Raw genomic sequence first — 22,891 nt, forward strand, 5'->3', positions numbered from 1 at the left:
CCTGAAAGGGCAATGCACCGGTTACTATAAGAAAAATCATCTGTAGATTTTGCCGTGAGGCGCAGAGTCAGGATGTGAGGAAAGGAGAGAGAACACACTCTAAAACCAGTGATGTCTGGTTAAAATGGAGGCCCAACTGGCCTGCTGGGGGAAAGAAAGAGGGGTAAATGGGACTCTGAGTGTTGCAGGAACTGTGCCTATAGCCTTAGAAGGGGGCTGCTCTCCCAAACCCTCTCTCCCCATTTGTGCTCCTGATCATGGGGGCTGCCTGGACCACTGTGGGAGCCTCAGCCGGTGCCCAGCCCGCAGACCTCTCCCAGCCATGACTGTGGAACAGCAGCCCAGCTGCCAGGGGCTTGGACCTCTACAGACCCTTGACAGGTTCTTGTTCGTGGATTGAAAGCCCCCGGGGAACAAAGCCATATCTACAGAGTGGCCTTTGTGCAGCTCCAGTCGGCATGGACCTTGGCCACACCCGAACACCATGGGAGCATCCTGGCATCACTCTCCTGCCTTGGGTAACCTCAGGTGAAAACTTTTGCCTTGGAGCCCATTTCTGCTCCCAGAACCGCCCAGTGAAAGTCAGCTTAGGATGTGTGTAGACGGAGCCTGTTTTGCATGCTCACTGCCCAGTGAGCAGGGAGAGGGGGCAGGCACAGCCACAGCAGGACTGAGGTGAGATGCAGCTCACGATGGAAGCCTGGGACAGAGAGGGCACAGCACACAGTGCTGGGGCAGGTTTCTGAGGGCGTCCATGGAATTCAGAAGGAGTTATTTAGAATCAGAGTGTGTCTGCTATAAAGATCTAAGCGTTCTGCTTTCTGGACTGAGTGGGACCTTTGCAGATCCTGCAACGTTGTCATTACACAGATCAAAGAATAATCCTGACAGAGGCCTTTACGTTGCACATTGGCAAGGGGAAATTTTAGTTATAAAATATTACATTTAGGTTTTGAAAAAAAACAGAGTAGATAATGAGTGAGAAAAACTTTTAAAGGCACTGCTTAAAAGAAAACACTTGGGAGATATCCCAACACTTTGGCCTCTTGGGCTCTGCTATCTTTGTAATTCCCTACATTCTCATTCTCTGGCTTATCTGTGAATTTGGTTAACACATTCCCCAGCCGCTCCATTGGATAAGATAAGGCAGAAGATGATAATAGAGAGCCCTCCATCTTTTCCCACTGGGTCCGATTTCAGGACTCATTGGCTTGTTAAACCCAGTCTTCTCCCTGCATCCCATGTCCTCTATGGGCTTATCAATGCAGAAGATAATCTACCCACCAGGCATCCAATGAGTGCCCACGACGGGCGGACACAGATGGTGTGGGCAGCCTCAGTCCCTGGGGACCCAGCCGCTGGGCGCTGGGGGTCGGGAGGGGGCTTGTGATTGGGACCGGCCAGTCTGGCTATAAGGAGCCCTCCAATCACACGCCTGCTCGACTCAGTGGTTCTCCAGGGCTCATGTGGTAGGTGTCTACTTTCTACTCACCTCGGCCTGTGCTGTAATGCTGGAGCTTATCACTGTACACAGCTTCTTTGCTGTAAGCCCGTTTCCTGTGGACACAAGGGAGAGGAGTGCTCTCAGCTGGGGTGCACCCCGACCACTCCGCTCCCGGGCCTCCTGTCCTGATGGGGGCTCACCCAGGCACCTCGTGGGATTGGGTACTGCAACTCTCACTTTAAGTGGAGCCCCTGTCGTGGCCAGCATTCTGGCTTGACCACCACCTTGGGCAGCTGGGTCGAGGTCTTTCAAGTCACCGTCTCTCAGGGGCTGGGCAGGGATGTGCGTCTCCATCAGAGCTTGGTGCCGAGGCTCTGGATGACGCCTATTAGCACTCTGGCAGCACTGCAGAACTGCTCTGGAGGGGCCCGCTGAATCTGGGCTAACCAACCAAGGCAGCAGCAACAGTATTAAAAATTCACAAGGCCTTCAGGGCCAGCCCTCCTGAAGGACACGGAGCTCCTCGTTTCCTCCTCGCTCCCCTCCTGCCCCACTGCGCCCTGCGCCGAGGGCCCTATAGCTCTGTAGCCAGAGGATGGGCTGCTGCACAGGGTGTGATGCTCCAGTGGGTCAAGTGCAATTTTGTAACTGTCACTCCAGGAAAACCATTGTGTGTAAGTGGGCTAAATGTCTTGGCTAAAATGAGGTTTGAGGACGAATGCTCAGAGCCTTGCCCAGCTCTTACAGAGGATTTTATCCCAGGCACAGAGAAAATAAATAATCTGGAGAATTCTAGGCTGCCTGTGGACGGAGATGGGATGATGACTGGTGAGTTTGACGGTGTGTCCCTGAATGGTCAGGCCCTGTCCAGTCTGCATGACATGGGAGGGGTCCACAAGCGGGGCTTCCTGGGTCTAAGGAGAGCAGGTGCGGGCAGGAGCGGGGGGCCTACCTGCTGCAGACGATGGAGATGGCCACCAAGGACACGACGAACACAACCCCGGCTGCCGCTGAGCCAGCGATCAGGGGCAGCTGCTCACGCAGTTCAGACTTGTAATCGTCTAGGTGAGAAAGAGGAATTAGAAGCTTCCTGTGTGCCCTTTGCATAGGGCTGGTACTCAGTGATGACAACAAAGACATTAGATAGATGATAGATAGATAGATAGATAGATACATAGATAGATACATAGATAGATATAGATAGATAGATAAATAGGTTCTATGCTTCAGAGCTGTAAGCCTGACCCAAACCAAGAGTAATCTTTAAGTCACAAATAAACAAAAACAACAAAAACCAATTGACAGTGTCAACAATAAAGGCAAAACAGCAGTGACAGAGGATCTCAGAACTAAATTGATGACACTGGTCCCAGAGCAGAGGTGACTCCGACCTACATGCCCTCATTCGGAAGGTCTCTCAAAGGTCTGTCAGCCATGTTAAGGATACGTCTAATAGGGGGAATGGAAACCACTGCTGAAGTACCTTCTAAAACACAAAGTTGCTGAGATGCAGCCCAGTCAACAGATTCGCTGAGCAGAGATTTAAGAGTATCTGCAGCCAGCCAGCACTGCACCCAGTGCTGCAGAGGATGAAGGAAATGCCAAGAAACAGCCCAGCACTCTCAAGCTCACACTCAAGAGAATGGGTCCAGGTTTCTGCTGGTGTTAGAACCAGGCTGTATCACATGGGGGAGCGGTTGCCTGCCAGTCACAGAGGCAGACAGAGCTCGCCCAAACCCTGGCTTTACCACGGGGAAGCTTGGTGATCTCGGACAAAGCATTTAGTCTCTCTGACTCTCAGACTTCTTATCTGTTAAAATAAAGTTTTTAATCAGATCATGTGACATATTTCACAGTGTTTGATCTAGCACAGATGCCCTTAATACGAATTCTCTTTTCCTTAATCCATATAGACCACTTGGCCCAGTGGACTATTATTATTATTGTGGTTATTCTCCCACTTGGTGTCAAGGAGCCATTATCGAATGTTCGGGACTGAGGCAGACGGAGGTCAAGCTAAGTATGTGCTATAACAAGTAGGGTAGCTGGATATAGTGAATAAAAGTATGGACTGGCCGGTTAAATGTGAATTTCAGATAAACAACAAATAATGTTTTAGTCTAAGTCTGACCCAAATATTGCATAGGAGATACTTAGACTAAAACATTATTTGTTGTTTATCTGAAATTCACAACATTTAACTGACCATCCTGTGTTTTATCTGGCCCCCCTAACAATAATTCCTCTTGAAGTGAGGCTCTCATGTCCTGCATCAGAATCCCCGAAGCCCGACTGTACCTATTTCCAGGCCCCTCAGACCTACTGAATCAGAACCTCTGAGTGAAAGGCAGGGTATCTGCGTGTTTACCAAGCACTCCAGGTGGTTCTTATGAAACCTGATGTTTGGGAGCCATGCTTCGGCTCTGTGGGTGGAGGATGAGATTTCAAAAGACAAGGATGCTGTTCTTGAAGCCTCCCACTCTCTAGAAATCAATTTAAAAGACTGAAGGTAGAGTTTCAGTTTCCCTCTGCTGCGAGCTTTCTGTAATATGTGTGTTTTAAGAAAAAATAATTTGGCAAAAAATAAAATAAAATTCATGTTAATTAAAAAATTCCTAAGCCATGTGACCTTCACCCTTTCCAGCTAATTCTAGAGTCAGAGGCTTGGAGAACCAATATCCTTGGGTTTAGAAGTCTCCTTCTCCACCCACAGAGTTGAAGGATTGTTCTCAAACACTGGGGTGCATAGGAATCACCCAGAATACTTGGTAAACATGTAGATACCCTGCTGTATAAATGGGTTTAAAAAAAAAAATGAGGCGAGCAAGTCAAAAGTTAGCAGGCTGGGCTTCCCTGGTGGCGCAGTGGTTGAGAGTCCGCCTGCCGATGCAGGGGACACGGGTTCATGCCCCGGTCCGGGAGGATCCCACATGCCGCAGAGCGGCTGGGCCCGTGAGCCATGGCCGCTGAGCCTGCGCGTCCAGAGCCTGTGCTCTGCAAAGGGAGAGGCCACAACAGTGAGAGGCCCGCGTACCGCAAAAAAAAAAAAAAAAAGTTAGCAGGCTGTAGCTAAGAGCAGCCAGGACCACAGCGGCTGCCCCACGTGGACGTCACCTGCCCAAAGCATGGTCACTGGCCCTGGGCGGGATCCCACAGGTCCTGCCCGCCCCAGTGACCCTATCACTGACAGCCTTCAGACTCACCTTTGTGCTGCATGGAGGCCTGAAGCCTCAGTGAACATATTACTACTGACGTGTGAACCTCAGTCATTAAGATAAATACTCTCGAATTTGGCCACTTACCAGAACTCTCCTACCTCCAACCTCTGTTGGGTTTACAAAACTTAACTGCCAAATGTAAAAGGAATAGCCTTCTTGGGAGAAATTTGCTACTTCTTGATTTGTCTAGCAAAACTGCCAAGAGACCAGTACTCAGAGCATTTTGAGTTTGGGCTTTTAATCCTGTGTAACTGCTGATGCCAACGTGCCCATAAATCTAGATGGTAAGTGAGGCGCAAAGAGGGGAACAGAATCCTTAAGGAGCCGAAGACAGCCTGTGTACTTTCACACCAGCCGTGTTATTCGTCTGGATAAACCGGCTCACCCGTCTACCCTAGCTCACCATCCTCAAAATATGAACCAAAACTCACCTAAAATAAACTCAGAGCTGGCTGCAAACTCTCATCCTCCAAAGGCCAGACAGCTCACATCAAAGCATCCAAGTACAGATCACTGAGAAGTGGGGGGCAAGCCCCCAGCTCAAGGCAGAGCCCTCACACTAGGATGCCCACCAGCATTGGCTTCTCTTACAAGTTTTCATAAGAAAATGGACATTATAATTTTTATATAAAATCATTTGATCTTTAAGTCTTTCTGATGACTTTTTAAATTGTTTCAAAATATAATATGGGTCAGTAGAAAACCTCAAGCCCTCTTAAGGGCCTCATCAGAGAGTGCTGGCCTAAGATAAAATGTTATGTAAAGGCAGAGTGTTTTCTACATAATTTAAGTAATAAAGGAAAAATTAAAGGCTTTCAATTTGTGACGCTGGGAATAGAGTGACACCTGGGAAACTATCAGGACACAGCTCATCAGTGAATAAATAAATATAGAGAGATAGGTGGATAGAGAGTAGATAAGTAAATGAATACATACACTATGGTAAGTGGCTAATGTAGAGACAGACACCCATACAAAGGCTGAGGTTACAGGGAATTGGATTTTCATAACAATTAAATGAGGAGATCTCAGAGGGCTGGGCGAGGTTGTTAAAACAGAGACCTAATAAAGCTCAAAGGTGGAAGTATTTTTGGTGACAGATTGTGTGGCCTTGGGGACATTTCAGAAACCAGTGGCCATGCTCTCTGGAGACGCCTCAGCAGGACCTACTGAGGGTCGCACATGAAGCTGCTTCAAATATTCTGAGACCCATGGGACAGCCACTCCCCAAATTGTGTCCCTCTGTTTTCTTTCTGGAGTCCTCGGCTCATGCAATGAGGCTATGCATTCAACTCCCAGCCTCCAGAACAGAGGAGTGAAGTGGGAGTGAGGGTGAAACAACACAGGCACCAACAGAGGCATATTCTTGAGTTCTGTGTGCGTCTCACTGCTGTGCAAACACAGGCCAACACATGGGGGCCTCTAGGCATGCGGGGTACATAGACCTTTCCAAGCAAATCCACTAGATATTGAGAAATGGGCCAGACTTCAGACAGATGCCCTGCCTAGTGAATCGAGGAGTCTACATGGCCCTACTGGGGACAAACACTTCCTTGGGAATTCCACTGGAATCCAGTTAGCAGTTGGCATTTTGGCTGCGAGTATAGCCTTGCAGGGGGCTCTTCACTCCTCCGGCAGCCTGCCCTGTGCCCAGGTCACCAGTCTGCCTCTTACCATCCGTCAGAGTCTGGAAGCACATCTTGCCGCTGAACTTGCCATAGCCAGCCACGGTGCGGGCACGCACCTGGACCACGTACACCATGCCGGGCCGCAGGCCATCGATCCGTGCGGTGTTGGTCTGGCTCCTGGCCATGGAGGAGTTGAACTCGTTGTGCTCCTGCAGAAGAGCAAGGGGAAGAGGTGGGCAGCCTGTTCCTAAGCATGCGGGCCCCTCAGTTCTTGGTCCTGCAGACCTGCTAGAAGTTGTCCCCAGCCCCAAGCCATGCCTCGAAACAGGGACAGACTGGCCTGGACCTAAAGAATGCCAAATCAGCTCTGGAACATGTGGTGGTGATGCTCTGAAGAGAGGGGTCTGAGCGAATGGCTGAGCTCTCACGGACTGGCATGGGGGACACAGTCATTTTCTACTCCTTCCCCTCTGGGGTTCAGAGACAGAATCACAAAGCACATCCAGGTTTGCAAACCCACTCTGGTCTCTAACCTCAGCCGAAGCAAACTGGGTCACGTTCACACTCTACCTGCCTCTCTCTGTGTTGCTTCTGCTGAGTCCTGGTCTTTCCTCTCCTCACTCAAGATCTTCTAAGTCATTCCACACAGTGGCTCTTCTAGATCACACTGTAAGGGCCCTCAAGTCCTTAGACAAATGACTTTGTGTCCACTCACTCCGCTGAAAACTTGAGGCTGTTCTGGACTACCTGCTTCTGCCTTCGCTTTGGTGTGTGTCCATCTGGGTCCCCATAGTCTGAGTTCCTCTCCACCAGCATCTAGGGAGGACATGGCCCTTCTCCTGGAGAGCAGGGTCTGTGTCCTCACCTCTCCCACTTTCCAGGGGGTGAGCCCCACCCTCCTGTGTGTCACTGTCTCCAGCACCTTCTGCCCTGCCCTCTACAGTCCCCGTTACCTGCACACAGGTGTCCTCAGGCATGCACAGACCTTGCTTGAGTCTCTTCCTTCTGACCCTCCCATCCACCGTGAGTGCCCTTAAAGGGTCCTTGCTTTTGCTCTCCTTGCTGCTGATCTTGTGTAATATATGGTTTGCACCTGGACTTTTGCAGCCTCCCATCTTTTCTGCCACTCCCTCCCTACCCAAACTCAACTTCGTGTGTAAGAAAGATCTCTGACTCCCTAAAGCTATTATCAGATAAAGACAAAACTCCTCAATCTCAGTCCATGCGTCTTTCATAACAAAGTCAATTCCAATCTCTCACATCCCCCTAAATCGCCACCTTGTTGCCCCTCCAGGTACCACAGCCCTGGCCCCCAGGCCTTTGCTTAGGCTGTTTTCCCAGTTGGAAATGCCTCTCTCCAGGCCTCCTCTGCCGTCTCCAGGCTCCTTACGCCTACAGCCCTCCAGGCCTCCTCTCCTAGGAGAGCACCCCTCACTGTTCCAGCCCATGGACTCTCCTCACTGCTACCCTACATCCCTCCGCCTCACCCTCAGCACTTCCGTGAACACCATTCCTGGTCTCTAATCATTCCCACGTGAGCATCGTGAAGATGGTGGCTTATCCCCCAGTGTGCAGGCACAGAAGTTTAGAGTCTGGGGCTGCCCCTGTTTTGCACCATGAATCTTAGAGCAAAATGGCAACATTAGTGAAAATGAAGATCTTGGGTCACCGAGAAGGAGGTCCCAAGTCCCACGTACAGATCTAGGGCACTGTGACAAGTTCTAGGCACAGCGTCCAAGAGGCATGGTGACAGATGAGAGGAAAGCTGATGACCAGAGGTCTGTAAGCCACATCCTTAGTCAAAGGACAGAAGAGACATGGGGAGTTGAACCAGGACAAAAGAATACAGCCCCATGATAAGAAATTACCGTGGTCTTAAAATATGAAAATAGTCTACTTTGCAGAGGCAGAGATGCCTGGATGTGTAATCATTCATTCATTTGGCCAGGCGGTCATATTGATGACACACTACCACGTGCTGGGCACAATACAAGGGCTGCAGGTACCAAGGCATGGTCCCTGCCCTTGGGTACGCGACATCGTGTGGGGTGGGGCCAAAAGCAAACAGAAGATGACAACAGTGCTGAGTGAGTGACTTGGCAGAGGGCAGCTCAGGGGGTCCCCCAGCCTAGAGTGACAAGGCGGTTGAGAGGGGCTCCGAGAAAGGGTGACATGAGTGAGTCATGGAAGAGGAAAGAAATTAGCCCCATGGATGAGTGAGGAGAGTGAGAACTGAATAGAATATCCCCTGAGAACAGGATAAAACATGCAAAGGTGAGGTCTAAAGGGCTTCAGGAGCCTGCAAGTGAGTGGGCATCTCTGGAGCGTAAGTGGCATGGGGGTGGTGATGAGTGGCTTGGGAGCAGTTGTAAGGGACTCCAGGTTAGAGCAAAGAGACACGTGAACATTACAAAGAGGCCCACGCTCACACTAAGTGAGGTGATATCCATTAGCCTCTGGGAGAGACGGCCTGGGGAGGGACTGCCTGTCCATCACTTGACCTACTTAAAAAGTAGATGGATGCCCCCCCTCCTCAACCCAGCCCCCACCAATCAGGGCTTCAGCAGAAATAAGGTCGTGCACTCTAGAAGGGATGCCATCTAGAACTTTGGTCATTACTATCTTGACATGCTGGAGATCTGAAACTGTGAAAATCATAGTCCACCTTACGAATTAGGACAAAATCCCATTGCTACAAAATCCAGGTGACTGCCTGAATTCTCTGGTTTTACTGGAATCAGATGCAAGTGTGCACTGCTTGAAATAAGTAAAGCATTGTCTGGGCAGCTCTTTTACTGCAAAATGTGTTCTGGTATATTGGCATTTGGATTGTGAGGGCCAAACATCAACCCATGATCACTTTATCATCTACGCATCCTTCAAGAAGTTCAATGATGAAAGTGAGTATCAGTCCTTGTTCTCTCAGAACCATTCATCAGCCTCAGGCAAACAAGTGAGAGTGAAGAGCAGGGTTGTTTTCTGTTGTTCTTTTTCTTTCCTTTCTTTCTTTTTTTTTTTTTTTTGGTTGCTTATGACTGATTTCACAAGTGTATGGGAGACAGAGGCTGCAGCTGTTGAGAGCAGAGACCACATCTTCTTTCTCCATCCCCAATGCATATAGCACAGGGCTTGCCCTGCCTGAGTGCCCAACACCTCAGTGCTAAATGAATGAATAAACAGCACACTTTGGACCAGTCATTTTTACCCATCGATGGAGCACAAGACATTGCCAGAGTCTGAAAGAGTTCCTATGAGAAAATGATCCTAAATTTGAGGGGTAGAAATTCCCAAGGCCTAAAGCAGCCTCTTCTCACCTAGACAGTTAATCTGAAGGACGAGTCCATGTCTAAACACTTAGTCATTAAGACAGCCGAGAGCAGCTGTAGATGCTCCTCCCTTGGTTTGCCTACAAGTGCTGATGCCAGGAGTGAAAAGTGTTACAAGACAGTAAACAAGAGGGAATGATGAATGGAAACGTATTAAAATGGGGAAGGAGATGAACATGGGAGAGACCTTGGAAGTGTCCTCAGCTCGATGGCATCTGAGCTCTCTATTAATGAGCTGTTGCAGGAGATGAAAGCCTCATTGATTCTACTCACAGCACTGAGATTGAAAGGTGTACCAAGCACGAACCATGAGTGTGATATGGAGCCGGAGACCTGGGCTTGGAAAACTACAGCCTATGGCCAGCTACCTGTTTTTGTAAATAAAGTTTTATTGGATCCTAGCCATGCCCATCTATTGACATCTCTTGCCCATGGCTGCTTTCCTGCTACAAAGGCAGAGTTGAGTAGTTGGGCTAGAGACTCTCTGGCCCACAAGCCTAAAATATTTACTACCTGGTCCTCACAGAAAAATGGTGCTGATTCCTGGTTTAGAAGAAATAGTGCATGATGGAGGAATGATGAGTTCAGTTTCTTTGGACTGAATCCAGGACATCTACTGGGCTGACTTCTACTTGTGTTTGCATCTTCTTAAGACCAGGATTCCACAGCTTTGTGGAGTAGGGAGGGAAACCATTCTGATTACAAGCATTTGGATTGAAAATTAAGATAAAATCTCTTATTTCAGCGGACCATGCTAATTTTCAGATCCTCAGCATCAGCACAATTGCATCCAGTCCTCACTGAGCTCAGAAATATACTGAAATATAGTAAAAATATCTATAGTTATAGCTCTGTGGTTCTCTAGCTGCGACCTGTGAGGTCATGGGTAAGTCATTTGACCTTTCTGTGACTTAGTTCCATCATCCATAAATTGGTTATACCTGGCTTTCAAGTATCTTTCTTTTATTTCTTTTAAGGATCAAAAGTAATATATTTGGCATATAATAGGCACTCAATATATGATGAATTATTATCATTGTGGTTATTATTTCAAAATACCCTCACAAGGTAATGTCCTTTCTTTAGACATATTAGAAATGGTCAAGGCATGTAATGTATTTTATAGTCAAGCACTTTATAAGTGAGGAAGAGTTCTATCGTAATATACCAAATGGCAACCAGTGCTTAGGTGAAGAATCTTCTGCATTCCTGAAAAAAGCATTCTATCTTCTGGGACAATGACATCCTTCACTGAGGTGTGGAAGCCCCTGCAGGTCTTGAGCTACTGTGCATGTGTTCTGTTAATAATTGGTATAAATTACTGAGAAGTAGGGGCAGGGCCTAAGATGGGAGAATAATCTTCCTTCATAGTGTCAGAAGTTGAGGTCAACTACAGTTTGTCCAGGGAGAAGTTGAGGTCAGCTACAGTTTGTACAGGGAAAGGCCATGGAGGACTCGGGTGTGGGCTGGGGAATGAGGAGCCAGGGGACACAGGCATGAGCCTCATGGTTTCAGTTCTGCACCTTTCACCCCCGTCCCAGGGTGAATGCCCTTGGCATGGCAGGTGAGGAGAAGGGCTGGTGGTTTCTCACGCGTCCAGCCCCTTCCCAGCACTGCCACGGGCTGCAGGGCAAAGAACCCAGGCTATAGACTCCCTTTCTAGCTGTGTGACCTGAGCAACTAACTGGGTTTTGTTTTTTTCAACTTCTTTGTGCTTTTGTTTCTTTTACCCAAAACAATGATACTAAGATTTACTACACTGAGTTGTGAAAGGGGAGAGGAGATGATGTTTAGAAAGCCTCTGACACCCAACAGGGTCACACTAGGGAGAAAGTGTTATTATTTATCTGAGATGAGCCATAAGGCTCAAGTTCATGTGTGTGTGGGAAGGGAGGCTGGGTGGGACCTTACTGGTGACTCTGACATCACACCATATATGGCCAAGCATAATATTCTACTGGACTTGGTCAATAGAACTAGGTCTAGGTCAACTTGAGCTTGGTCTAGGTCAACTTTGGTGATGAAACGAGGCCATCTAATCAATAGGTCCAGATGGGTCCAAAACATTTTTGGATTGGTCCAACATTTACTTTACTAAATGATAAAAAATATCTAGCAAATAAGCGTCCCCAATTCAAAGTTGAATGGATATAATGGTTGCTTATGAATCCAGATCATGTGAATTACCCTCAATTCCCTGAATTATCAGAATCAACTGTCTACAAAACCCAGTTTCCTCTACATGAGTAGAAAGCCGCCTAACCCTCACCTTGCTTGCAAGTTCGGCTGTAATGGCTGCAGGGAACATCTCCTTGCAGGCTAGACTGGTGATCCATCTGAGCTTCTGCTTTCAGGGAGGGAAACTGGTGCCATTTTACAAATGTGAAAACTGACCTAGCATAATGGTTCAGTAATGGACCATGGTTGTGTGTCTGTCAGTTGTGGACGGCCCTGGAATCCAGGGCTCCCTTCCCAGTGCAGTCATGCTCCACTTTCAACACTGCCTCCATGTTGGGGGCTGCAGGTCTTCATCCCTGTTCCTCTCCGTATCCCCACTGACGCACTGGATGATCTCACCCATACCATGCACACACTGGCAACTTCCAGATGGTCATCTCCAGCCTGTCCTCTCCCCTGAACTCCAGAAGTGCACATCTAGCTGCCTGCTCCACATCTCCACTTGGCTATCACAGGGGCATTTTAGACATGGAGCTGAACTTTGGTCCCTTCCCTCACCCCAGACATGCTCTGCCTACAGTGATCCTCCTCTCAGCCACTGGTGTTGCCATTTTTCTAGTGACTCAGACCCAAACCCTCCCACATCCAAAACCCAACCTTTTGGAAATCCCATTGGTTTGTCTTTAGTTTATACACTTGGAAATCAACTATGTTTCATCAGCCATCTGCTTCCACTTCGATTCAAACCACCATCATCCTTGTCTTAGATGATTGTAATCTAACAGGTCTATTTTCAATGGAAAAGCCTGAATGATCCTTTTAAGATGTAAGTCAGATTTTGTCTCTCCTCTGCACCAAACCCTGCTATGGATTCCCATCTTATTCAGTGGAAAGGCTCAAGTTCCTAAGGCCTAACATGAGCACCTCCTCTGATTACCTCTCCCCTGACTACTATTTTCCCATTTCTCATATGACTCCAGTCATGCCAGTCTCCTTCCTGTTCCTTGAACCAACAGTCATGATCTCACCTCAGGGCCTTTGCACAGGCTCTCTATTCCCCAGATGCCTTCTTCACAACACACTTATTTCCTGCAGGTGTTTACTTAGAACTTACCTTCTCCAAGAGGCCCACCTTTACCATTCTATTTATTTCTGCAACCTACTCCTCCCCCAAACCTGACCCTCCTGACCCCATTTACCTTGATCAGCTTCCCCCCCAATTTACACTCATTTTCTAACACACTATATGATATCTTTATTTGTTATATTCATTATTCATTGTCTCTCTCTTTCTATTGGAAAGTAAGCTTCTTGAGGGCAGGAATCCTTGTTTTGATCACTAATGTATCTTAGAATAGTAACTGCCAAATAGCAAGCACTCAATAAATACTTGCCAAATAATAAAGGAATAAATCTGGAATTTGCAAAAATATTGTGTTGGGTCAGTATAGAAAGCACTATATTTTCCTGGGATTTTGCAAATGCTTTAGATCACCATGGTGGAAGGAAAGTCCTGCTTCCCCCACAGATAGGCCAGGGGTCAACTCCGCAGGGCACAATTTCCCTCTTCTTGGCAGGGCATACCCTGCTGTAGCCCCCAGCAGCAGCTGTGAGAGAGCAGTCAAGGGAAATAACATACAAATTTCTATTTTGATTAATTTCTATCTATCCTTTTACATTTCCATTTAAATATTTTAAACCTCCATACATAGCTGAGCACAGTAGTATATGCATAAATTTATAAATCAACAATCTTATATTGAAGGTATATGATCAAAAACTTCGAAAAACACCAGTTTAGGTAATTTCCTGGTGGTACATTGGTTAGGACTCTGTGCTTTCACTGCCATGGGTCCGGGTTCAATTCCTGGTTGGGGAACTAAGATCCTGCAAGCCGTGTGGCATGGCCATAAAAGAAAAAGAAAAAGAAAAACACTAGTTTTCAAAACCACAGAATCTTCAGAAAGTTCAAGAGACACCTGGTGTGTATGTAGCATCTGCATTAGTATAGCAAGCATGTGACTGGGAGAATAGGATTGGTCCTGCCCATCCATGACAGCCCAGTGAGCGGTGCAGACAGCGGGGTTGGAAGGTTCTCTCTTGAGTTGGTACAGAAAGTACCTGGGCTTTGGAGGCCTTTGCTGGGGCAGAGCTGGGAGCACTCTCAAGGAGTCTCTGACCTGCGTCACCAGATTCCTCCCCCACTCAGGACTCCCTCTAGCCTGTCTCCCTGGGACCTCAGCTGACCACCACCCACGGAAAAGTGGTTGGCTCTGGGTCTTGCAAGCCTACAGGCAGGGCTGGCTCACCTTCTCATAGTACCGGATCTCATAGTCCAGGATGATGCCATTGGGCTGCTCCGGCTGCGGCCATGACAAAGTGATGCTCCTCATGGTGGCACTGACCTGGTGCATGATGGGGACAGTGGAAGGGGCTGCAGAGAGAGGAAGAGACAGGGGAGATGAACAGACCCTCAATTATATGAGAAGTGCTGTCTTTCAGAGACAAAGAGGCAGAGAAATGTCATTGGACATTTCTCATCAACTAAGCTGGATCTACAGAACTTCCTATGGGTTTTGCAGAACAAATGGAGTTTGGGTACCAAAGGAGAGAAAAGTTGACAATTTAGGACAGGAGGACATGTGTGAGGGCAGGGAACAGAGTGGACAGGAAGAAAAAAGTTTTGACCAAAACAAGAGATGGCTGGAGAAATCACAGGAAAACAGTGTGGGCAGGGAATGTTGGAGACACACATGGAGGGTGTGACCAGCAGGACAAGTCCAGGCTTCAGGCAGTGGGACAAGAGGTGTGATGGAATGTCTTTGAGCAGATGGTATTGAAGGAACCTCAGTCTTGCAGGAATGGGCTGAGCCATCACAGAGAAGAGGATCTGGAGGCAAAAGGCCTGACAGCGAGAGAGTCGAGCTGGTCAGTACAGAATTGCTGTGCAGTGGAAAGGAACATTCTAGCAAACATCTCCTTCTGAGACTGCATGGAAGATTTTGCTGCATTTCAAAAGGAAGAGAGGTGGCATCTCTCAAGAAGACATGAACACAGACCAAAAACAGAGTTCTTGTAGACTTCTGTCAGAGTTTTCCAAATGAGGGCATTTGCTGTTGAGAGCTCACAAATATAAATGAAGAAATTGTACACAAACCAAACATTTGGAAACAGAATAATAATTCCAAAATCTGTGAAGTGCTTCCGAGAGCTCTCTTTAAAAAGAATATTATTTATTTCCCAATTCCACATTGTTCACACAGTGTAAGTAAAATGAAAACAGTCTGGAGATACTAAATGAGGGTTGTGTGTCTGGGAGAAGAGGCGGGTGATGGATGAGGCCTGCAGTCTGTGCTCTGCTCAGGGGCTGTTCCATTTAGTCCTGGCACTTCTGCAGTGACGAAGGTCGCTTCCTCACACGAACTCCACTGTACAAGGCTTTCTCTGGGGACCATGGCTGAGTGACATTTACTATCCTGGATTTAAGTTAACAGATTCCCCTGCAAGACCTGAAATTACGGAGCACGGGTCCCGGGTCACAGGCGATTCCTCATTCTCCATGATCCACGGACTCTCAGTGAGAACCTATTGCGTGAGGCCCCTGGGCCGGGGTGGAGACGCAGAGCTGTGAAGATGCTCACAGTCCAGGGGAACCGTAAGGAGAGCACAGAAGAGGTGTTGTGTTGAGCCCTTAGAATTGGAGTGTCTGCCTGGGACTTTGCCCAATTCCCATTAGAGACTTCATCATGGCCGTGAAAATGCGCCCCTCAGAGCTCCTACCCCTGGGAGCATAATTGCCTAATGACCGACCCCAGCTGCTGCATTCTGCAATCCATCACTGCATCCATGCAGAACCCCCTTCCCACATGCTGCTCCCAGCCAATGACTGAGAATGGCGGGGATGCTAAGGCAGGCCCATTCCTGACTCTTCTGATGGGCAACTTCTGCTCAAGTACTGCCCACTGGATATCCCAACACTTCCCTGTAACCTGTGGCAGCCTAAGACTCCTCCCACTCAATCCTCCTTCCTTCTCTCTCTCCTTCAGAGGGATCAGAACTTCACTGTTGTCTGATAGCTCTCCTAGCCTCCTCTGGCCTCCACCCCATTTCCCTAGTAAATCTGATCCCATCCTATCCCATCTTGGTGTCTGCTTCATGGAGGACCTGAGCTGATGCAGTCCTGAATCTCCCTATCAAGTATTCCCTGCCCCGCCCTGCTGCATTCCCAGGGATGGGAAGCTCACTGCCTCCAGAAGCTGCCGCTCCATACCTGGATACCTCTCACCAACTTGCATGTCTTCCTTATCCTTATCTGAAATACGTCTTCTTCCTACCGGTCTCAGTTCTGCCAACTGAAGTAATATAGAATGTTCCCTCTTCCACAGAATGGTTAGTTAAATAGCAAAAGAAACTATTGAGGTCTCCCCTGAGTTTTTCCTGCTGAAAGGAATGGCCAGATACTATGAACATTTCTCCCATGATATGCCACCACCTGAGGTGGCTCTTTTCCACACGGGGCTCATGTTATCTAAATCTCTTTAGGCATAAGGCCCAGAGGTGAACCCAGTTCTCTCACTGCTGTTTGAACAGCAAAGATTAGAGTAAAACTAATATCCACCATGATCTGTGTATTATACATCTATTAATATGACCATTAGCCTTTGCTTCAAAAACACGTCCCTGCTATTTGATTTTGAAACCACTGTCAGTATAACCTTTAGGTTTTCCCATGGTATGCACCTCATCTTTTGTCTGTAGAGTTGGCTTTTAGCTTTGACTACAGGGATTTACATGTGCCTCTATGGTGCTAATTTGGCCTATGAGTCTGGTAAGTTGAAATAATTTTTGATCCTGTCTCAACCATCAAATGCATCTTCTCTTCCTCCCAACTTAGGATCATGGCCCAGATTCATTAATTAGCTATTTAAACAAATACTTATTGAGCATCTGTCATGTGCCAGCAGTAATCATCCTAGGTTGTAGAGATTCCCTAGTGAACAAATTAACATTTCTTGCCTTCATAGAGCTTCTTTTCTAGTGAAGGGATTCAGAGATTAGACATAATAAATAAGTAAATTACAAGGTATGTTAAAAATATTAAGTACAATCGGAAAACATGGAGCAGAGAAGAAGGGGTTACAGAATGCCAAAGTATAGGAGGCCAGCCAGGGGACGGCTGCCATTCTGAAGCATGTGTTCGGCCAGGCCTTGCCTGAGAAGTAGACGCAGGAGCACAGAGATGAAGGAGGGCAAAGAGGGAGCCAGGCGGATGCCTGGGAGAAAAGCATGTGAGAGGGAGAGGCCAGGGCAAAGTTTCTGATCTGGGAGCATCCTGGTGTTTCAGGGCAACAGAAGAGAGACAGTGGGACTGGTGCGGAAATGAGGTCACGGATGGTAGGGCCCCCAGACACACTAAAAGAGGACGTTGGCTTCTACTGAGAGAGATGGGGACCCATGGGAGGGTCGCAAACAGGGGGGTGACATCATGTGAGTTACATGTTACCAGTATCACCCTGTGCTATATTGCTAATGGAATGCGGGGGCCATGTGAAAGCTGAAAGAATCATCCAGCTGGAAGATCATGGTGACTTGGACCAGGCTTGGAGTGGTGGAGGTGGTGAGAGAGGAGACGGTCAGATTCTGAATATATTTAGAATATATCTCAGTGGCTGTGTTTCTGGTCTGAGCAGCTGGAAAAGTGGGGCAGCCATCGACTGAGATCAGGGACAGCGTCGGTACAAACAGTTTGGGAGGAAAGAACAGGTGGTCCACTTCGGACCTGCTGGTTTCAAGACATCCAGGATGTCCCAGCGGAGATGCTGAGTAGGCCAATGCATGTCGAACAGGTCCAGACTGCAGTTATACATGTGAAGTCATCATATTTCAGAGATATTGAAAGCACTGGAAATGACAGAAATCACCAAGAGACGGAGCAGAAGAGGGTATATAGTCTAAGACTCAGGAGGTGATGGGAAAGCCACCAAGGGGCCCGAGAAAGAAAGGCCAGTGATGTGGAAGGAGAACCAGAGAGTGCGATCGCCTAGAAATCAAGCGGCAGTCAGCGTTCCCCGGAGGACAGGATGTGTGAGATGCCACGGCTGAGTCACCAGAGTGAAACTAGGCAGTGAGTGTGGATTTAGTACAGGCTGAATGGTTAACGGGGTGCTTGGGATTTTTCTTCCCAAGGCCTGTGTGCACTGTGCAGAGCCCCAAGAGAGGGTGAAGGAGCTTCAGGAAAGTGAGGCAGTGTTCTGGAGTCAGTCGGGATGGTTTGGGATCCTGCTGGGCCCACCAGGATGGATGGGAACGGCCCCTACTAATCCTCCCCTCTCTACACTATCCCCGGCCACCGCCCACCACCCTGAAAGGGCTGCCCTTTCAGGCCTCTGTGGAAACACGATTCAGTTGACATGTTTTTAATCATGTTAGGGCCATACAGGTTTTCAGGATCCTTCTGCCTCAAAAGGTGAAGCGTCATGTATTAAAAATTAGAAAGGTTAATCCCAGCGGCCTGAGGATTTTTGATGGGCTTGGTTCTTTACTTTGCCTCTAATCCCTGGAAAGCCATCATTCAGAACTCAGCATATATGCCAACCATTGTGCCACGCCCCTGCTCTTATCACTCGAGACAGAAGGTCAAGTAAGAAAGTCACAGCCCTGCTTGAAGGTCCCACTTGGGGTCAAAGGGCAAAGCAGCAAGGTGATCCAGACGCGATGGATAGTCAAATCCACTGAGAGGAATGTCCCCGTTATACAGGTGGCAAGGACCTCCCAGCAGCCCAGCAGCAGCACACAGATCCAGGAGAAGCTGCCGGAGGGTGACAGTCACCTCCGCCAGCATTTCTCAGATTTATGGTGATGACACCATCGTCACTGGCCCCCTGGCAGGCTATCTATCCTCAAACAGGTCACTCTAAATGTCTTACCTTTTAACTGAGATGGGATTTTGCACAGGGGAGAAAGTAAGAAAGTAGCACGCCTCCTCCCTGAAGATCAGGAGCAGCTTACATTTGGTACTCTGCCATCAGTGATCAGCTACGGTGACAAATGTTTTTTTCCTTCTCCAAGTGCAAATGCCACCTCTAAATCTGGTGTATTACATGCAATAAAACCTTCAGACAAAACAAAATAAAAAAGAGCTCAGGTATCCACTCAAACCCCAGCTTCTTTTAGCAAAACTAAGGCAGACTAAGACAGGAAGGGAAAATTAATTAAAAGCGGCAGCCCCTGGGACCCCTGAATACAATAGTTCGAACAGTATGTCCTGGCCAGCTGTCTTTTCTCCATAAACCTGTATCCTAAGATAAAGGGACAGTTTCACTGAATACTTGAACGAGTCTCTCCCTCACAAGCACACAGAATGTTTCTGACTAAATTAAACATTTTACAGAGAGAAGGAAATGAAAATTATTAAACTTTAGCAAATAAGCAAATACAGACCTTTCTTTAGAAAAAGTAAGGACAAAGGATTAGTTTAGGGGCCATTTGGAAAGAAGGTACTGAAGGATCAAGAAACATGTGTTTGCAGACATAGAGACCAGACTGGTGGTTGCCAAGGGGAGGGTAGGGTTGGACTGGGAGTTTGGGGTTAGCAAACTATTCACATAGGATGGATCAACAACAAGGTTCTACTGTATAGCACAGGGAACTATATTTAATATCTTGTGATAAACCATAATGGAAAAGAATATGAAAAAGAATATATATATATGAAAAGAATATGTAAGAAACATATATATGAATATGAAAGAATATATATGAAAATAATATATATATATATGTATACCTGAGTCACTTTGCTGTACAGCAGAAATTAACCAACATTGTAAATCAACTATACTTCAGAAAAATTTTTAAATGAAAGAAAGAAAGATTTCTTTGGCCTAAAGAGGTGGCGCTCAAACAATCCAAACATAATCAAAATTGCCCTGAACTTCTTCTCAGCAAAATAAAGAGGCTGGCCCAACAGGAAGCCAGAATCCGAAGAGGACAGTGGAGAAGAAATGACAAGTGTCCTGTCAGGCACTGAGGAAAATCTGTTTGAGGGTTCAAACAGAATCAAAGCCAGGCGTGTGTAAAAGTCACACACATGTATCGTTCACAGCCAATAATAAGAAGCCCTTTATATGTGTCAGAAGCAGAAAGAGACTTAAATGCCATTGGTCAAAGGGCTTAGGGATGAAGAAAATGCAAATGCAGGTGGAGTGAGTCCTTTGTCTCTGTCTTTACCAAGGAAGACTTTGGGGAGAACTTCCTCCCAGATTGTTTTTGCTTTTTTTTTTTTTTAACATCTTTATTGGAGTATAATTGCTTTACAATGGTGTGTTAGCTTCTGCTTTATAACAAAGTGAATCAGTTACACATATACATATGTCCCCATATCTCTTCCCTCTTGCGTCTCCCTCCCTCCCACCCTCCCTATCCCACCCCTCTAGGTGGTCACAAAGCACTGAGCTGATGTCCCTGTGCTATGTGGCTGCTTCCCACTAGCTAGCTATTTTACATTTGGTAGTGTATATATGTCCATGCCACTCTCTCACTTGGTCCCATCTTACCCTTCCCCCTCCCCATATCCTCAAGTCCATTGCTTTTGAAGCAGACAGATCTAAGATAGTAAATCACATACAGCAGCGAGAGCGCACAGAACGTTCTTGCCTGAACTGACAAGGGAGATGTGGATAAATTGCAGGGACAGGATGGCCCCAGCTGTAAGTTATGAAACAACTCACTGGTGACATGGGACAAGTATCAGCCCAAACTAGTCACAGGTCACTGCCAGTGGCATCACGGATGCGGCCTGGTGGACCACCCGCCAGCCCTCCATTTGTAAGAAGGGCTCCAAAAGAGATCATAGGGCCTGCACTCCTGTAAGAGTCAGGCTGGGTCTTGGGAGGGTGGCATGAATCTGTCTGCAAGTTAATAACCCCAAATCTGGACCCTGGTTCTTAATGTGCGGAGCCTTGATTTCCTATCTCAGGTTCTCCTGGACCATACAGTTTATGTTTATGACATTCCTTGACCCTTTAATTTAGTTACTGACTCAGTCATATTCAAAGTTTTCTCTTACTCATTTTGTTTTCCTTATCTGATAGGGGCATTTTCCCCCAATGATTAAGCATCTCAGATTCCAAAATGTGAGAACGAACTGATGCTTTTTTTCTAGGACAATTACTAAGTTCTAAAGCATTATCTTTGCTTATTAAAAATTACTTCCTATTGTCTTCATTGATTTTTGTGTCAAAAGGATTATTTCAACAGTTATCACCATAATCCATTTGGGGATATGATAAATGATGTTAAAAGATTTTATTTAAGACATCAAAAGTATTATCAGTAGTTTTGAAGAAAAATAATAGCAAAACACACATACATTCAAAATTAAGTTGACCTATTGGAGAAAAAAGTTTGAAGAGGCTATAAAAATATAGAACTTGGATTTTCAGAGTTCAATAAATCTCATCTAAAGGGGAAAACAGTGCTGCTTCTGCAGGTGGAAATCATGCCAGGGACAGCCTTGTTGTGAGGCTACCCCTTACCTGCCCTAGAGCAGGGGTGAGTCCTCTCTGCCTGGGCTCAGGTAACAAGCCTAGCAAGTGTCCTGGAAGACAAACGGTGTCTCCACTTAGGAGGATTTCCTGTCTGAACTTCCCAAGGAGGCCCATGGAAAGGGCAGCCCACTGCCTCCCTCACAATAACTCATGCTGGGTCGGGTTGGGGAGCTTTCCCCTGTCCTTCCATGGGGAAATGTTTGTGGTGTGGGGGGAGGTCTCCACAGTGACCCCTCAGAGTGATACAACTGTCCCAGCCTGAACAGTGTGCATCTGAGTGTTATCATCACTCCAACCATCTGGGGCATTTCTGTTTCTCGGACAAACATCCATCATTTGATGAACATTTGGGATGTTTCCACATTTTGACTACTGTGAATAATGCGGCTAAGAACATTCATGTACAAGTTTCTGCATGGACCTATATTTGCATTTCTCTTGGGTATATATTGAGGAGTGGAATTGCTGGATCATATGGTAACGCTAACCTCTCCTACTCTTTCTAGAATAGCATTTCCCAGCTAAATCATCCTTGGACTAACCACCTGCAATCTACACCATAGACCCCAGCTGTGAGGAAAACAAGGGGGGTGGTAAGGAATAGTAAGAAGCCAAGGACCCCAGCCTAGGGAAGTAGAAATTAGCAAAAATAGAGACAGACTATGCTCAGGGCTCTAGAGATGTTGCAGAGAGAGGAGGGCTCCTATTCTGGCTCTGCCATCTGCTTACTCTGTGATCTTGGGTTAAGGTTACTTAACCACTTTGGGCCTCAAATTCTTCAACTGTAAAACAAGAAAATGAACCCTGATGTTATGAGGTTTTCAAATGTTCCGAGGATGTGCCCTGTGTGGTCCATTGCTTCTTCCAACTAGATCCAGTCTGCTAGCCCAGGGGACTTGGCAACCAGCCCAAAGTCTCCTTTTGGGTCCACCACTGTTCACAGATGCAAATCAATCCCTGGGCATAGTTCCCCAAGGTAAATGTGAAGAGCACAATCCAGTGACAAGCCTTGGGTATTTGTATGATAAATATCTTTGAGGGGATAAATAAACATGTCAACCCAGTCAGAGTGGAGTGATGAATAAGAATGCACTTGGAGAAAGGGAAGGCTAACAGCGGAGTTCCCCGGAGGTTGGTGTGATAAATGCTCCAAGAGGAAGATGGTTTCCTGTAACTTCTCGAGATGACCTGAAGTTTCTCTGGGAAGTAATCTAGGAAGTAAACAATGGGGTGCCTTGTCCTTGAGGACAAGGAGAGCTTGTGACTGTGGGGAGGAGATGAGGCATGGCCCACCCATCCAACGGTGTGACTCAGGTCCAGAAGTCACAATTTGTTCCCTCGGCTCTGAGCCCACCTTTCTCTTGGTCTGGTCACTGGCATTGCCTTACACCTAATATCCTGTCCCAGATCCCTTGTCCACCTCCGGGCTTCTTCAGTTTAAAGTATACTGCAGCCAGATTAACTGTCCCAAAGCTCATTTTACTCACTTCCTCTGATGCTCAAAACCCTTCAGTGGCTCCTCATTGGAAAAATATCTCTGCTCCTTCTC

The 22,891-nt window shown here is 47.1% G+C and overlaps 1 protein-coding gene across 2 annotated transcripts in view; it reads right to left on the bottom strand.

The window, feature by feature from the left end:
• EPHB1 (EPH receptor B1) overlaps positions 1 to 22,891 on the bottom strand; it is a gene marked incomplete at both ends in the record, with an annotated part of 429,185 nt that overhangs the window by 76,739 nt on the left and 329,555 nt on the right. For both annotated transcript variants that reach the window (XM_081234446.1, XM_081234445.1), the window contains 4 exons: positions 1,493 to 1,557; positions 2,397 to 2,505; positions 6,337 to 6,499; positions 14,104 to 14,228. In XM_081234446.1, the coding sequence (XP_081090572.1) occupies positions 1,493 to 1,557; positions 2,397 to 2,505; positions 6,337 to 6,499; positions 14,104 to 14,228 (462 nt within the window). The remainder of the gene's footprint in view (positions 1 to 1,492; positions 1,558 to 2,396; positions 2,506 to 6,336; positions 6,500 to 14,103; positions 14,229 to 22,891) is intronic.

Source organism: Mesoplodon bidens (genome assembly GCF_964165515.1).
Source record: "Mesoplodon bidens genome assembly, chromosome: 5".
Lineage (NCBI taxonomy): Eukaryota > Metazoa > Chordata > Mammalia > Artiodactyla > Ziphiidae > Mesoplodon > Mesoplodon bidens.